Here is a 15,740-nt window from a genome sequence, read left to right on the forward strand (position 1 = left end):
CACACCCCCAAAATGGTTAAAGTGGTCAGAGCTAGTCAGAATTCAAAGCCTACAAGCCGAACTTTGCAGAGCGGTACACATCTGCAATCCCAGCCCTCAGGAGACAGAGGAAGGGGGTCTGCTGAGAACACAAAGACCTTGCCACAAAGCGGGAAGGGGTGGCTCAGTGGAAGAACACTACAGAGACTTGTGAGTCAGTAGACACAGGAGCATAGTGACAATATGGAGACACTATAAAAACAGAGAAGGAGAAAAGCAAAGAGAAGAAAGTGGAGGGAGATGAGGAAAGGCGGGGGGGGGCAGGGTCTGGAAGAAAAAGAAATTGGAAAGCAGAAAGAGAAGTCTAAAGGGACAGACAAGGACTCCTTCCCCCAACTCACTCCTTGATGGTGTACAGTCTTTGGGCTGACAGGCTATCCCCAGGGAATACAGGCTGTGACTCTCTGAAAGGCTGAAGGACAAAGTGGACACAGGGCACAAACCAACGCTGTTCTCAGGTTTGGAACACTAGTTTAATTCTCTGAGCAACAATGTGTTGTCTTCATTTTACAAGACCAGAGAAGTTTAAGCACATTGCTCTACATCATCCCGTGGCGGGTGTGGTAGGACAGAAGGGACCAGCAGGGCAGGTAATACACTCCCATCTGACAAGAGGCCTCAGGTTCCTGATGCTGTCCGGCCCAAGGGGAAGAAGACCATAAAGAAAACCCCATCTTGCAATAGGGCAGTAAGGTTTCCCAGGCCTGCCTACGGCCAAGCCACAGTCATGGGTAAGGGAAAATGGACTAAATCGCATGACTTCTTTATCAGAAGTGACACCAGCTTCTCAGCATGGCACCAACAGCAATGCAGACCAGTTTTTGTTTTGTTTTTGGTTCAGCTATATGTTCCACACTTTCAAAGCAGCAAATGTGTCCCATCACCACCCAAGCCAGGACAAGCTAGCACACTGGTGACATCCTCTACCCCTGCCATTGTAAACTACACCAACTGCAGTTTCCAGCACACACCATTGTCTCCGACGCTATACGAGAGCCCATGACACCCCGAAAACTGCTAAGGCCTTTACAGTATCTGACCTTCAATGGCCCCGAAAACTGGCAAGCCGCTTTTTCCCATTCCAACCAAAAAAATTACATGCGAGCAATGAAAGAGAAAAGCCTTTAAGGCCCCCGCGGCCCCGGGGTTAGAAGAGACCAGCGAACGCTGCCGACAACCACAGTGCAGGTAAGCCAGCTGAGGCTGGAGTTTATTGCCGATGAGCGCTGAATCCCAGGGAGGAGCAGGGTGGGATAAGGTCGGGCAGGATCAGGACCGCGGCCAGGAGAGAGGCGGCGCCGCGCAGGCCAGGCCCGGTGGTGCAGTCAGACAGACGCAGGCCACGGTGGGGGCGGGCCAGACTATCCAGGAGCTCGGTGAGCGGTCTCCGGCGTCGCTCCTGGAGCTGGGCGGCGGCCGTGGCGGCGGCTCCGCGGCAGTCCTGGCATCGGTCGTGGCCCACCGGAGGCCCCAGGCAAGCAGGACGAGGCCGGAGGCGGGGCGGGTGGTGCTGCTCGAGCACACGGAGCGACCGCAGCGCTGGGCAGGGGGTCGGCAGGGCCCGCAGGCGGCCGCGTGGGGACCCAGATGAGCCCGTAGTACACGGCAAGCAGCACAGCGGCCAAGGACACACACAGGAAGTAGGCGCAGACAGGGGCGAGCCGCAGCCATCGGCCGCGGGGCCCCTCGCTCAGCCCCGTACCACCTGGGCTCTCGCCACCACTGCCCACGCAGCTCGAACCCCGCATCGCGCTGCCCACTCAGCCTGCACCGACCCCGCCCCCACCCCGACCATATCAAGCAAGCCACGCCCCTCCCAGGACCACGCCCTGTCAGACCGCCCCCTCAGCTCAGCCAAGCCCCTGCATCCTAGGCACGCCCCTACCGCCTCCGACCCACCACTATCAAGGAAAGATTTCTTGGCCCCACCCCCTCAAAGCCGCGCCCACCCGCTCTTCTCCCGCCCTAGCTGGGTCAGGATTCCAACCTCCGACTCCTGTTCCCTACCCTAGCCCTCTCCGAGCTCATAGAACCCCTTCCTTCTTCCACCGACTGCAGCCCCGCACACTAACAGCCCCCAGCCCTCCGGAGGTAAGGTTCCTAGGCTGCTGAAGCGGGAGGCCCCCAGAGCTTCTGAACGCTAGCCCCGCCCACCGAGCCCCGGCCCCGCCCCTCCCATGTTCACATCCCTCGACTGCTTCAAGTGTTCCGAGACCCAGTTCTACCCATCAGCCCTGCGGGGCCCCTTCCCCAGGAACTCCACACCAGCGTAAATTTCTGTTCCCTAGAGGCGAGGGATCCAGGGTAGACTGCACGGAGAAGCAGCCATCCTGGGAGCCAGGCAAACCTGCGCTGCCGCCCCTCCCAGCAGCGTCTTCAGGATTGCGGGACGGCCTGCAGGGTGGGAGGGGAGAGGTGTGAGGATGAGAGGAGCATTCTCGTCCCGCCTCTTCCGCCACAGCAAAGCCCGCCAAGCCCAGCAGCCCAGCAGCCCAGCAGCCCAGCAGCCCAGCAGCCCAGCAGCCCAGCAGCCCAGCAGCCCAGCAGCCCAGCAGCCCAGCAGCCCAGCAGCCCAGCCGTCCAGCCTGATCAGCTAGCGGCACAGTTCAAACCGTTGGCGGTAGCACGCGTTTAATTCAAGCCCTAGCTGCAGGTTCCTGCACACCCAGGCCTCACAGAGACTGACTCCGAGGGCTTGGCCAGACGAGTATCATACGCCTGGTCCCACTGGGTCCTCAGCAAATTTAGAAGACTCCCCTCGGGCCCGGGATCCTTGCTAATCTGCCCCCCCCCCAAGTTTAACCCTGTCCTGGGCGGAGTGTAGCAGAAGCAGAGGAGCTGAAGGTTAGTGCAGGGCGAGGCGCCCCGGTCTGCTGGCGCTGTCAGCGGGGAGCCCCCGGCGGCGCGGCGGAGCAGCCGCCACCACCCTGCAGAAACGCACCCTCTGGAAGTCTGTGATCTCCGCCGTCTCCTGGCCCTCGGGGCCTACCTCTGAGGAGACAAAAAGTGGTAAATGGAGGACCAGCCTGCCCGACCCACCCTATCCCAAACCCTAATCAAACCCACCTACAACTTGGCCTCCAGCTTACTCAACCCTCAGGAAGTCCTTGAAGCAGAACCCCCTCCAATTTAAATCTGTCACTACTGGGAAGTCGATTACTGGGAAGTGCTAGTCTAATGAGCTCACCCACTCCTCCCAGGACCCCAAACTGTCCTGTTTGGCCCGGCCCCTTTCCAAAAGATGCCCTTGGCCTCCACTCCCACCGTTCCTTTTTCAGCCTTTCCTGGGCTCTGTTCCACATCTTATTCTACTGCCGGGGAACTGAAAGATGAACGCAAGCAGGACCCTGGCCGACTGCGTTAAGGTGACCAAGATCAGTCTCTTGCTTCTACTCCGTGGGGTTCAAAACCCCATTCTGGTCCGACCCAAAATACTAATCCTGCCTTCAGATTAAGACTTAACAGCCAGCTCCATTTGTTCAGCCGTTCTTACCTTTAACCAACCACAGGATCTCTAACCAGAATTGGGTTTCAAACTCCAAATCCTATTGCTTCAGCCTCTTATCTCTGAGAACATTCAGATTTCGAATCCCACTCTTAGCTCCTTCCCTGAGCCCAGCGTTATTCACAGTTTCTATTAGCTGGAGCCTTAAAGCCCACCCTTTGCACCACAACTGTCTGACTCTAGCCCCAACCTAGCCCAGCACCTGACTCAGTTCATGCCCTGTTCTAAGCCTTCACAGGGCCCACTTGTTTTCTATCCCCAAGCCCTTCCCTCCCCAAGGAAGGCAAGCAGGCCACCCACCTCCACCAGTCTCATGCATCCCACCTGGAGATGCCTCAGGCCCCTCTTCTTCAGACTTCAGGGTTCCTGCCAAGCTGGGCCCGCTCTCCAAGGAGGCAAGGGCAGGCTGGTCACCTCCTGGAGAAGGGGAGGCTCAGTCAAGCCCCTCCTTTTCCAAACATCTCCCCATATGAGGAGAGCAAGGGGGGTTCAAGGACACAGTGGGGTGGGTGTCATTTAAGGAAGTGAACTTTTTATTGGAGAGAGGCTCTGAACCAGCAAGAGCAGGCTCTGGGAATTGGGATAAGGGCATGAAGTAGGCACCAACTGCCCTTCCCACAAGGGTTGATGGAGGTGTGGGCACAGCCACAGCCTTGTGTACACACATACACACAAACACACACACACAGGCAGCCAGTTTCAAACATTCCCAAAAGGCCAGGCCTCACCCAAAGGGTGGGCACCAGGCGAGTGGGCAGTGCCGGGAGAATTCAGTTCCATCTCCTCACCCCAGTCAGACACAGGCTGGTGGTCCTCAGAGGGTGAGAAGGGGCTGGGAGGTTCAACGGGGACTGGGGACAGCAACTCCTGGGGCCCAGCAGGCACGGGGTCCACCTGCTCACAGGTGGGCTTCCCAGCAGGCTCAGCTTCAGGCTGGTGATCAGGAACAGCTGCTGCTTCCTGGTCCTTGGGACCCTCTTCCTCCTCTTCAAACTCTTCTTCTTCCTCTTCTTCCTCCTCAGTAACATCTTCACTCACGTCCTCCCATTCTTCATCCTCCTCATCATCTTCCCCCTCTTCTCCCTCCTCCTCTTCTCCCACATCTTCCTCACCATCTTCCTCACCATCCTCCTCAGGAGGCCGGTGGGCTGGGGCTGGGGTCTCAGGAGGCTGCTGGGAACACAGGCAGATCAAGGAAATGCTTGGAACCTGTCACCCCCACAGACCCCCCACATACATACACCCTATCTAATACGCGTTCTGCCTCACCTGTGTGGGCGTCTCCTCCAAGGACAGGGACTGAGAGGGCTCAGGGGCTGAGGACACAGCTTCCTCTTTTGTCTCCCAGCGATTGTCATGGTCACTACAGTGGACAGAGCAAAGAGGTAAGGCCTGGGTGTCGGATGGGATGGATTTCTCCTCAGAGAACATCTGACACGCTGCACTGAGGGCAAAGGAGACAGTAGACACAGCCAAGACAGAGCAGTGTACACAGAGCCAACGAGAAGGACTCCACACACCCAAGCACACTGAGGAGGTGAATGTCCCAAGGGAGGGGCACCCCACCTATAGGCACGAGGGGCCACCTTGGCCTGAGGTCGATTGTTCTTTCTCCTCCTGCGGCTGTTGACTTCAGCTTTGTGCTGAGAAAGGAACTCTCCAAAAGTGGGGGGCTTAGGAGGTTTTGCCCAAGCTTGGTCATCTACAAAAGAAACCCAGACCCAAGTATTTAGGGGAGAGGGACACAGCATATGCTGAATTCAAACCCCACTGCCTAACCTTTCCAGGATAGCACTCACCATAGCGGTGGGACAGTTCATGGGTAGGAGCTGGGCCATCCTTGAACCTGGCAAAAGAGAGCAGAGCCAGCAATAGCTGAGGGAACTAGGGAAAGGCAGGAGAAAGCAGGGCAGAGTCAGAGGCAGGGCCAGAACAAACCAAAGCAGCTTCAAAGGGGCCAAGGGTTAGACAGGGCGAGGGTAGAATGATGGGTGAGGGGCAAACCGAGCTTCCTAGTGACAAAGCCAGGCAAAGATACATAGTGTGAAACAAAACTGCAGTGGCTGGAGAGATGGCTCACTTCCCACTGACCTCTGCACCTCGTGTGTCTAACACACCAAGACAGGCAGGTCTCCTAGGGTTGCTGCCCTCAGCCTCCATCCCAGAATGAACACATTCGGTGCATGTTCAAAACAGGGGGGATGCAACTGTGGGTCAGGCATGGGATCCTAGCATTTCCGAGGTGGAGGCAGGAGAACTGAGGGCTCAGGCTGTCCTTGAGGCCTTGTAAATAATGAAGAGCATCAGTCTGCCACCAATCTCCAGGGAAGCAGGCTGAGTGAGCCCAAAGAAGACAGGCACTCGGGATCAGCAGCTGAAAGTTTTCCTCATCCCTTACCCTGTGCTGGCTGCACCTTGTCGAGCATCTGTGGCACTCATCATACAGGGAGATACAGAACCTGGGAGACCTAGAGTCTTATGCTGCCCTGGGTCAGTACAACCCATCAGGCATGTAAGCACATGACAAAACTTGCCTTATACAAGCTGGGCATCTGTGAGGCTAATGCTGGAAGATGCTGAATTCTGTGCCCACTTGAGCTGCACAGCCTATAATCACAGCACTTAAGCTGAGGTAGTTGGGCCAGCAAGACAGCTCAACAGGCAAAGGTGACTGCCACTAATCCCCAGATCCACACCATAGAACTTTTCCCTATGAGCTGTCTTCTGTGCTTTCTTGCTCTCTCAATAAATAAAAATAACATACAAGCAGAGCATGGTAGTGCACGCCTTTAATCCCAGGCAGGGAGATCTGAGTTCCAGGACAGCCAGGGCTACACAGAGAAACCCTGACTCAAGAAGCAGAACGAATTACATGAAATATAATAGAAAGCAGCTGAGGCAGTAAGACTGACAGATCAAAGCCAGCCTAGTTAACATACTGCCTCGAGAAGTAAAAAGGTGCAAGGACAGAAGACCGGGCTCAGCGAGCTCTGGCTGCTCTTCCAGAGGACCTAGGTTTATCTCCCAGTGCCTACATGGTAGCTCACAACCCTCTAACTCTAGTTTCAAGGGATCTGACACTGTCTTATAGACTCCATGGGCACCAGGCATGCAATAGTGCACAAACATACATGCAGACTACTCATAAAGTTATAAAGGTGGGGAATGGGGCTGTAGAGATGCTCAGTGGTAGAGCACCTGTCTAGCATCCCCCAGTGAGGCTCTGGGGGTCTAGCTTAGCACTGCAGCACTTTCAGCATACCAGAGGCTACAGCTTCAATCCCCAGTAGCAAAAAGAGAAAAGGAAAGGCAGGCTTCCACACACCACTGAGACATGGCCAGCTGTAGCAAACATCACCAATCCCCATGATGATGAGAAAGTGGCTGGAGCCAGGACCCAGCGGGAAGAAGACTGACTCACATGCCATCGGTCTTCTCGGCATCCCACTCCCGCCGCCACTGCCCGGTGGGCTTGCGGTGTCGCTGCAGACGCTCTTGGTCGATCTTCTCCCTCTCCTGCTTCCAGCGCAGGTACTCTGACCGCTCCCGGCCGGTCATGGACATTGTCATGTCGCCCCCACTGCCCAGGCCAGCCCTGCGGCCCTGCCAACACCACAGCCAATCAATCAGTCTCCAACTCCTCTCCATGACCCTCCCCCCAGACGCAGGGCACACAGGATAAAGCAGAACCACTGTTCAGAGCACCGACAAGCAGCAAGTGTGTGATTCAAGTGGCCTCCTCAGAATGGATCTCTTAAATTTTTGGTTTCAGACAGGGTCTCATGTAGCCCAGGGTGGCTGCCTCAAACTCACTATAAAGCTAAGGATGGCCTTAAACCCCTTGTGCTGGCTAGTTTTACGTCAACTTGACACAAGCTACAGTTGTTTGGGAAGAGGGAATCTCAGTTGAGAAAATGCCCACACCAGACTGGCCTGCTTCCACCTCCCAAGTGCCAGATCTCATCCTTCTAGAATTAAGCATTCCCATTTGGTGGTGTATGTGTGAAGGCCAGAGGTCTGTCCTGCTCTGTCACCCTTGAAGCAGGGACTCTGTCTTAGGTTAGCAGGCAGCAAGCCCAACAATCTTCCTGTCTCCATCCCTAGGCATGCATGGAGACATGCTCGACCTTCCACATGAGTGCTAGGGGTTCAAACCCAGGTTCTACTGCTTACGCACCAAGCACTCTTACCCACTAGGCCTTTCTCTCTATCTTGCCTTTTTAAGATTTTATTATTTTCCTATGTATACCATGTGTCTGTGTCTGTGTGAATATAAGCCCCATGTGTACAAGTACCCACAAGGGCCAGAATAGGGTGTCAGGTGCTTTGGAGTTGGGGCATTACAGGCAGTTCTGACTTGCCCAGTGTGTAAACTAAACATGAGTACTCAGAAGAGCACCTTTTTTTTTTTTTTTTTTTTTTTTTGAGACAGGGTTTCTCTGTGTAGCCCTGGCTGTCCTAGAACTCACTCTGTAGACCAGGCTGGCCTTGAACTCATAGAAATCTACCTGCCTCTGCCTCCCAAGTGCTGGAATTAAAGGTGTGCGCCACAACGCTGGGCATCATTCAGCACTCTTAAGCACTGAAGAGTCTTTCCAGCCCTCCTCATTTTTCTTAAGAAACATCCCTGACCCTCCTCAGCATCTGGGGTGGTGATTTGTATTATTTGGCCTATAATTAGACTTTTACCCTTTCTATTCCCATTGGGATACACTACAACTTTTTCTTGGAACTAGTTTCCCTGGCCAGTAATCCCAGCACTTACAAGGCTCAAACAGGAGGATCAAGAGTTCCAAGACTACCTGGGTAGTCTTAATGAAGATAAAAATGATGGGGGACGTACCTCCTGATACATAGTTTGTATAGCATGTGTAAGACCCTGGTAAATCCCAACATGAGGGAAAAAAGTCCAGCATAAATCCCTAACAAAGAAAACACTGGCAGCAGGGCATAGTGGTGCACAGCTGTAAGCCCAACACCCGGTACAAACAGGCAGATGTCTGTGCTGGGCTTAAAGCTACACCTCATGTAAACTGGGCTGGCCTGGAGGCCCAGGTCACCAGGGCTACATGGTGAGATTCTACCTCAAAAAGAAAATAGAAAACACTGGCCAAGCATGGCAACCCAAATGCTTGAACCACACAGTTAGTTCCTAGCCAGCCCAAGACCCTACCAAAATCCCCCAAATCAAGCTAGTGCTAGTTTTCACAAAAAGCAACCCACAGTCTGCCCATCACAGCCAGCCTGAAGCACAGCTCTTGGGAAGCCCGCCACATGGAGATGCATCACGCACCTGTCGCTCCTGTTCCAAGCCAGAGCGCACCCGCTCAAAATCCGAGCCTCCCCAGTTGCGTCCATGGCGGCGGCTGCCTTCCCGGCGGTCCCTCTCAGACTCCTCAAGGGGCCCACCCCGACGTCGGGGATCATCCAGGAAGTTGCGCACTGGGTTGGGCTCCAGCACCCCTTCCTGCAGCAGAAGAGCTGGCATGTGGACAGGCTGGGAGGCACTGGGTGCCTTTCCACTCAGCCCACCCCCCAAGCTGCCCGACGCGAACCCGCTGGTTTCGCTCGTATTCGGCGATCTTCTCCATCTCCTCATTCATCTTCTCAATGTTCTGCCTGCGCCGCTCCTCCCACTCCTGTGGGAACAAGATGGCACATGGCTGTCAGAAAGAACCACACAACTAGCTATACAGGAAAGACAGGGCAGCCCAAATTCCCCAAGGACAGACAGGTGACAAAGTGTACCTAACTCAAAACTTGTGTGGATGTTGGGGACCCTGACACACCTCAGCCAGCACAGAAATGATGCATGGAGGTAGTGACTTGGCAAGCAACAGGCGAGCACTCCATCCTTCCCCTTCCCATCTGCAACACTAACACACTTTACAAACTACAGCCAGCTGGACAGGACTCCAGGACAGTTTCCCAGCCTCCACTGCTGGTGAATGTGGCCAAGATCTTACCAATAAAAATGTAAGAAAATGTGTTTTCTTGGGGGTTGTCAGTGCCCCAGTGTCACCTTGTGGATAACAATCCGAAGGCCTTGGCCTCCTGATCCACAGTACTTAACATGAGAGGCAAACCCTGGTTCTACTGAGGCCACTGCATCTGGTGTCTGTGCATGCACATGCGTGTTCATGTGTACACATGTGGAGGCCAGAAGGACAACTTTGAGCACTAGTCTCATTTTCTTCTTTGGAGACAGAGTCTCACTATGTAGCTCCAGCAAGCCTGGAATTCACTAGCAGAGATGTGCTTGCCTTCCTCTGCTGGAATGAAAGGTGTGCACCACAACACCATGCCTATCCCCCATTTTTTAAACAGAGCCTCTCACTGGCCTGGAGCTCACTACATAGATTGGCATGGCTGACCACAGTGCCCAAGGTCCACTTGTCTCCACTGCAACCACTAGGGTACAGATCACAAGCCTGCACCACCACACTCATCTCTTCTGTGGGCTCTAGGGACCAACACACGCCTCAAGCACTTTAGTGACCAAGTTATCTCCCAGACTTGCAACCCCATGCAGCAGCAGCTCACAAACCCTAACTGGTGTTTCCTTTAAGAGCAAGAATCTTTACTCCCAGAGACAAAGCAACGTCACGAGGGCAGAGACTCATAGAAGCAGCTTAGACACAAGTCCACACAAGCCATGAGCCATCGCCCAGGCCATTGGCTTCTGGGGAGCAGCAGTTACAGTAAGGCCACTACTCCTAACATGAATCTGAACACACAGACAGACAGACACAGAGTGAGCACAAAGCAGACTCTACATAGGAAACAGGCAAGAGCAGGAAGTCAGAATCAGAACCTAAGACACACGCAGAGTGCTGGTCAAGAAAGGAAGAAGAGAACCCCTCTGAAAGCCAGCTGGAGGGACACGGGATCCAAAGACAGAGGATGAGGGAGGAGAGAGCATAGAGGAAACGGAAAGGCAAAGAAGTGAACAAGCTGGACTCAGCAGGGCAGGCCTGTTTTCCCAGCCACTGAGGAGGCTGAGCAAAAAGATGCCAAATTCAAGGCCAGCCTGGGCAGCCTAGTGAGATGATATATCCTATCTCAAAATAAAAGCTCAGGACTAAGGATGTAGCTCAATGGTAAAACACTCACCCAACATGCACAAGGCCCTAGTTTCTATCCCAAGATCAGAAAAATGAACGAATGAATGAACAATGAACGAATGAACAAACAAGTAATAAACAGGGAACAGAAAACCTTGGCCCAAGCTTCATGTCCTGCTTGGTGCCTACCTTGGACTTGCGATCAGAGGTTGAGCTGTCTCCTGCCCCTAGGAGATGAGGGGAGCCCCGGCCCCGGCCCCTCCGGCCCCGGCCCCCAGAACCCCCTCGAAGCTGCTCCCCGGCACCATCCTCCCAGCCTCGGGATGCCCGGCCTACGCCTGCCCGGCCTCCCTGCTGGGGATGGGTCCGGCCCCCTCTGCTGGCCCCCGGGGGCCGAGGAGTCCCAGGAGTCCTCCGAGAGGGACCCAGGCTCTTCTCCTGAAAGGGAGAGGAAAAAGAAATCAGTGAAAGGCTAGATAGACTGGAACACCCTAGGCCAAGAGCCAGTGGCAGGTCTTGGTCCCAGGCCTCAGCCCTCGGCCGCCTCCCCTTTCTGCAGAGTCAGACATGCTGGGGTCTCCACCTCCACTGCCATGTTCTCCTTCTCCATGGAACGGCTCTTCCGGGGGGCTGTCACTGCCACACCCTCCAGCTCAGCTTTTTTCCGATCCTCCTCAATCTCCTAGAAGCAAATACCCAGGGGAATGGAGTGTTAGGGGTCGTGTCCATCAGCTGGACTCCCATTGTCCCTGCATCGTCCCTGCACCTCTTCTCAGGCTTCTCTCCACAGCTTCAGACACGGGGCACAGCATCTTCCATCAAACCCCTGCACATTACTCTGCTGCTCCAAAGCCCCCACTGTGAGTAAGCCCATCAGTCAGAGCCAAATGCTTTCCCATCACCAGGGAACCCAGTGGGGGCCTTCTCCCGCTCATCTGTAGGCCTTCTTGCTAATCTCCAGGGCTCAGAACTGCCCCGCGGCTTTTGTACCAGCTGCTTCTGTAACTACGCAGGTTTCAAGTGTCTCACCACCAGCCTGCCTTTCTCTGTTCTCATCCCTGGCTTGGTAAAGCGTGGGGACCCTGTCGGGACTGTTCTCAGATGCACCCCACCACCTCCTAGCCTCCAATGCTGCCTGGCATACAATCAAATCCAACTTTTAGGTTTTTGTTTTGTTCTGTTTTGATGAATGAATGCATGAAAAATGAGTCAATGAGGGCCACCCTTCTCTCAGGTCCCTTCATAGAGATAGCCCCACTATGGCCTCTTGGGCCCTCCCTCCTCTTCCCATTCTAGCCCCAACCACCCTTGGTCACTGAGCCATGCCTGTGCCCTCCCACTAGGACGCCTGCCCAAGGTTTCTATCTGGACTCTAAAATGATATCCTCCCATCCACTACTACATAGAAAAACTCAGTGTGTCTCCCTGTACAGAGTACTCTCACCAGGCCTCACTCCCATCCACAGCCCTCCATGGCTCCCTAGAGCACTCAGGCATCCTCCAACCTACACGGCTGGCCCCTGATGACCTCCCTAGATCAATTCTCCACCAGCTGATTTTCGAAGCCCTCTCTTGCATCCAAAATTTGACCAAACTTCCCCCGTGTGAAACATGGCCCATTTCCTTTCCAATTCCTTTCCTAATATCAAGGCGCCCTTCAGTTCTCAGAATCCCCTGTACCAGAAAGCCCTCACCAATGTCTTCAGGCTAGAGGGAGAGCTCTGGACTCCACAGACCTGTTCATTCCCCCATCCCAGCCTTGTCTACTCTGGGTCATCACAAAGGGCAACTATGTCCCAAATTGGACAGTGACCCCTAAGAACAGGTCTGGGGACTGTGTACCCAGGACCACTCAGCATGGAGCAGGGCCTCTGAAGGCATTAGTGGGCCGAGTGTGAATCCATGAATGAATGAATGAATGAATGAAAGACAGGATGGAGAGAGGGAGGCCAGACCACGGCCTCTGGCTTGCATCCTGTGAGTGAAGGGAAAACATGAGAAAACTTGAAGGGAGAGGTGAGGAAAACTCACTGCGGGGAGGAGAGGGGATGGGGTCTCCAGGGCAGGGCTAGGGCACCTGGTAGCGCCGGATGAGGGCCTCATTCTTCCGGCGAAGAGCCTCAATCCTCTTGTCCAACTCCGCATCCTTCTCCTCCTTAGATTTCAAATCTAGTGTGGTAGCCTGTAATAGGGAAGCAGTTGAAAGTCGGAAAGAAAAAAAATCTTCCTACCAGAAAGGCATTTTACCCAGGATCTCAGGGTTTGGTCTCTATAGCCCACCTCGCCCACCCCTCTCCAGCTCACCATCATTGGCTGTGACCTCCCTCACAGAAAATACATGTAGCACTGGGAGCGCCTGAGGGCAGAGAACAGTATGTTAACATCAACAGTATTCTGAAATGCTGTCTCCCCTCCTTTACTGAGGGTTCCAAGAGCACAGACTCACAGAGAAATTTACTTGCATTCATCAAGGGAAGTCTCAAGTCCTAGCCTCTCCTCTCTCCTCAAGAAACACAAACCCCGCCCTTCAGTTTTAGATCCACCCATGCAACTAGTCAGACCCACCTTGGGAAAATTCTGACCCCACCCCTGTAACTAATACTAATTCCTCAAAGACAGCAGTCCAGGGCCCATTTCCTATGACAATTTTAGCTAGGATCTGGATCTCAGAAGGTCGGCTACAACCTTTCCTTCCAGCCCGCAAAAGTAACTTCTAGGGGACCAGAGGGACGGCTCCTGGAGTAAAGGTCCTTGCTGCCAAGCCTGAGAACCTGAGTTCAATCCCCAAGACCTACAAAGTAGAAAAAGAGAACCGACTCCCACCAGTTGTCCTCTGGCCTCCATGTGATCACTTATACATGTACAAAATAAATAAAACATAAAGAAAAACAGTTCCGCTGGGCGGTGGTGGCGCACGCCTTTAATCCCAGCACTTGGGAGGCACAGGCAAGTGGATTTCTGAGTTCGAGGCCAGCCTGGTCTACAGAGTGAGTTCCAGGACAGTCAGGACTATACAGAGAAACCCCGTCTCAAAAAAAAGAAAAAAGAAAAAAGAAAAGAAAGAAAGAAAAAAAGAAAAAAAAAAAAAGAAAAACAGTTCCAACTCTGAGACAACTTTAGTCCCTGGCTCCCCTAAGATTGATATAGCCCGGCCCCCAGCAACCTAAAAAGGCACTCATCCTACCAAGGCGGAAAAGATTCAGCAAGCAGGCCCAGGATCCACTGCAAGGGCCTTCCTGGACCGGACTTGACCTTCATAGTGATACTCAAGGCAGAAGACAGAACTACAGAGACTTACAAGAGAAAGCTGCCACCCGCAACCGCACCCCTAACCTCCAAAAACCTTCGTGGTCCCGCCCCTAACTAGGGTGAAACTTCAGGCCCCTTCTTTCTCGCCAGACTTCTGGCCCCGCCCACAAAAAATCACACACCCTGGCGCCACCTCCAAATTAATCGGCCCCGCCCCAACATGCCGGGAAACATTCTGACCCTGCCTCTGCGTTCCCAGCTTCCCTGCCCGTGTTCTGCTGCGCTCTCAGCTCAGTAAAAACTTTCTAGCTGCATCCCCGCTATTTGCCATTCTCCACCAGCACCCTAGCCCCACCTCCACCCCCTGCTATTCGCCCTTCTCCACCAGCACCCTCGAAATCCCTGCTATCTTAGCCCCACCTCCATCCAGTCTCAGCCAGCCCCCGGACCCTCCCCTAGCTTCTGGGCAATGATCGGGACCCACCACCAGAACCAAGAAACTTTCCTGCCTCACCCACCCTAAACACTAGTCCCATCCACTAAATACTGTAACCATGCCCTAGCGCAGCAATCAATGCCCAAAATACTAAGGACAACATTCCGGCTATACTCCCAGCATCTTGACCAAACCCATCACCTCTTCACTCAAAGCCCAAACCCTGCCCCTTTCCCAACTCTTCTCCAAACTTTGGCCACGCCCCGAGCACGTCCACCCCCCTCAGCTCCGCCCCTGGCCTTCATGACCACGCCCCTCCAGCAGTTCACTCCGCCCACTGTCTTTTATCCCGCCCCGCGCCGTTTTGACCACTCCCCCAGTTCGCCCGCCTACCGCCCAAACTCCACCCCTTACACGCGTCAACACTTTAGTCCTGCCCCCAAGTTCATCCTGCCAACGCCCAGACTCCGCCTCTTATTCCCACCCCACATTATTTGGTCCCGCCCCCAGCGTCTCTGCCCAACGTCCCGAGCCTGCCCCCTAGTCCTCCAGGAAAAACTCTGGCCCCGCCCTCAGCCCGAACACAGCTTTTCAAGCCCCGCCCCGCTCTGGAACCGTCCGGACTCCGGGCCCGCCCGCACCCGCTCGTCTGGCCCTGCCCACATGCTCACGGCCCAACCTCAGCACCCCTCAAGCGACACATGTGGGCGTCGCGTCCCCGCCCCCCGCAGAGTACCCTGACCCCGCCCCCGCCGGCGGCTCGTCTCCCAGACCGCGCGCGTTCACGCTCCCCTCACGTGGGCGAACAGGCCCCGCCCTCTCCGGGCGCGCTCCCGGCCCCCTCCCCCGGTCACCTGTCCCGGAGACCCCGCGGTGTCTGCGACTCAGCTCCGTCCGCCTTCCCGTCCGCAGCTCCCGGGCCTCACGCGTCACTTCCGGCCCAGACCACGTGAAGAGAAAATAAGTAGGACACGTCCGGTCTTGAATTCTCATTTCCGGGTGCCTTAAAGGGTCCGCACACCCTCAGGCTTTGCAGAAGGTGCCAAAAGCGTGTTTCATCTTCCTGGTCTCAGAGACCTCTGGGCTCCTTTTTTGGCTTAGACTTCTTCCATCCCGAGCCACTGGTTCCCGATTTTACTAAGTAAAAATCAGACATTATACAGGAACTCCTGGAAACCTAAACTGGTTTCATTACCTCTTCTTGCAAATGAAACCTTAATTATAGAAACCAATTCACAAAAATATAAAAACTTAAAAAATCAACTATATAGGGTCTGGAGAAATGGCTCAGTGGTTAAGAGCACTGGCTGCTCTTCCAGAGGTCCTGAGTTCAATTCCCAGCAACAGCATGGTGGCTCACAACCATGTGTAATGGGATCCGATGCCCTCTTCTGGTGTGTCTGGAGACAGCGACAGTGTTCTCATATACATAAATAAAGTCTTTAAA

The 15,740-nt window shown here is 54.4% G+C and overlaps 2 protein-coding genes across 5 annotated transcripts; both read right to left on the bottom strand.

The window, feature by feature from the left end:
* Positions 1-493: 493 nt before the first annotated feature.
* Positions 494-2,191, bottom strand: Inafm1 (InaF motif containing 1). The gene has a single exon (XM_028779523.1). The coding sequence runs from the start codon at positions 1,785-1,787 to the stop codon at positions 1,401-1,403; it is 387 nt and encodes a 128-aa protein (XP_028635356.1). The 5' UTR covers positions 1,788-2,191; the 3' UTR covers positions 494-1,400.
* Positions 2,192-2,213: 22 nt separating this feature from the next.
* Positions 2,214-15,242, bottom strand: Ccdc9 (coiled-coil domain containing 9). 4 transcript variants are annotated; one of them, XM_028779524.1, is made up of 15 exons: positions 15,148-15,242; positions 12,913-12,964; positions 12,686-12,790; positions 11,192-11,290; positions 10,798-11,046; positions 9,100-9,183; positions 8,838-9,011; positions 6,966-7,147; positions 5,344-5,390; positions 5,111-5,246; positions 4,814-4,907; positions 4,333-4,714; positions 3,845-3,961; positions 2,981-3,030; positions 2,214-2,433 (listed from the first exon to the last, which is right to left on the bottom strand). In XM_028779524.1, exons 2-15 carry the CDS (start codon positions 12,916-12,918, stop codon positions 2,416-2,418), a joined length of 1,743 nt encoding a protein of 580 aa, XP_028635357.1. In that variant the 5' UTR covers positions 12,919-12,964; positions 15,148-15,242; the 3' UTR covers positions 2,214-2,415. The 4 variants fall into 4 exon arrangements, with proteins under 4 accessions (XP_028635357.1, XP_028635359.1, XP_028635358.1 ...); XM_028779526.1 differs by having other exon boundaries at positions 3,869-3,961; positions 15,148-15,226; XM_028779525.1 differs by lacking the exon at positions 15,148-15,242 and adding an exon at positions 13,294-13,434.
* Positions 15,243-15,740: the final 498 nt, after the last annotated feature.

The sequence above is a fragment of the Grammomys surdaster genome, unplaced genomic scaffold (genome assembly GCF_004785775.1).
Source record: "Grammomys surdaster isolate TR1022 unplaced genomic scaffold, NIH_TR_1.0 354, whole genome shotgun sequence".
Classification (NCBI taxonomy): domain Eukaryota; kingdom Metazoa; phylum Chordata; class Mammalia; order Rodentia; family Muridae; genus Grammomys; species Grammomys surdaster.

What these genes read in the sequence shown, in the direction of transcription:
- Inafm1 (XM_028779523.1), bottom strand. Translation starts at nt 1,787, where the DNA reads ATGCGGGGTTCGAGCTGCGTGGGCAGTGGTGGCGAGAGCCCAGGTGGT.
- Ccdc9 (XM_028779524.1), bottom strand. An exon ending in CCTCTGATCGCAAGTCCAAG is followed by an intron (nt 9,184 to 10,797) that starts GTAGGCACCAAG and finishes TTGTTCCCACAG; the next exon opens with GAGTGGGAGGAGCGGCGCAG. An exon ending in GCCGAGAAGACCGATGGCAT is followed by an intron (nt 5,391 to 6,965) that starts GTGAGTCAGTCT and finishes CTCTTTTGCCAG; the next exon opens with GTTCAAGGATGGCCCAGCTC.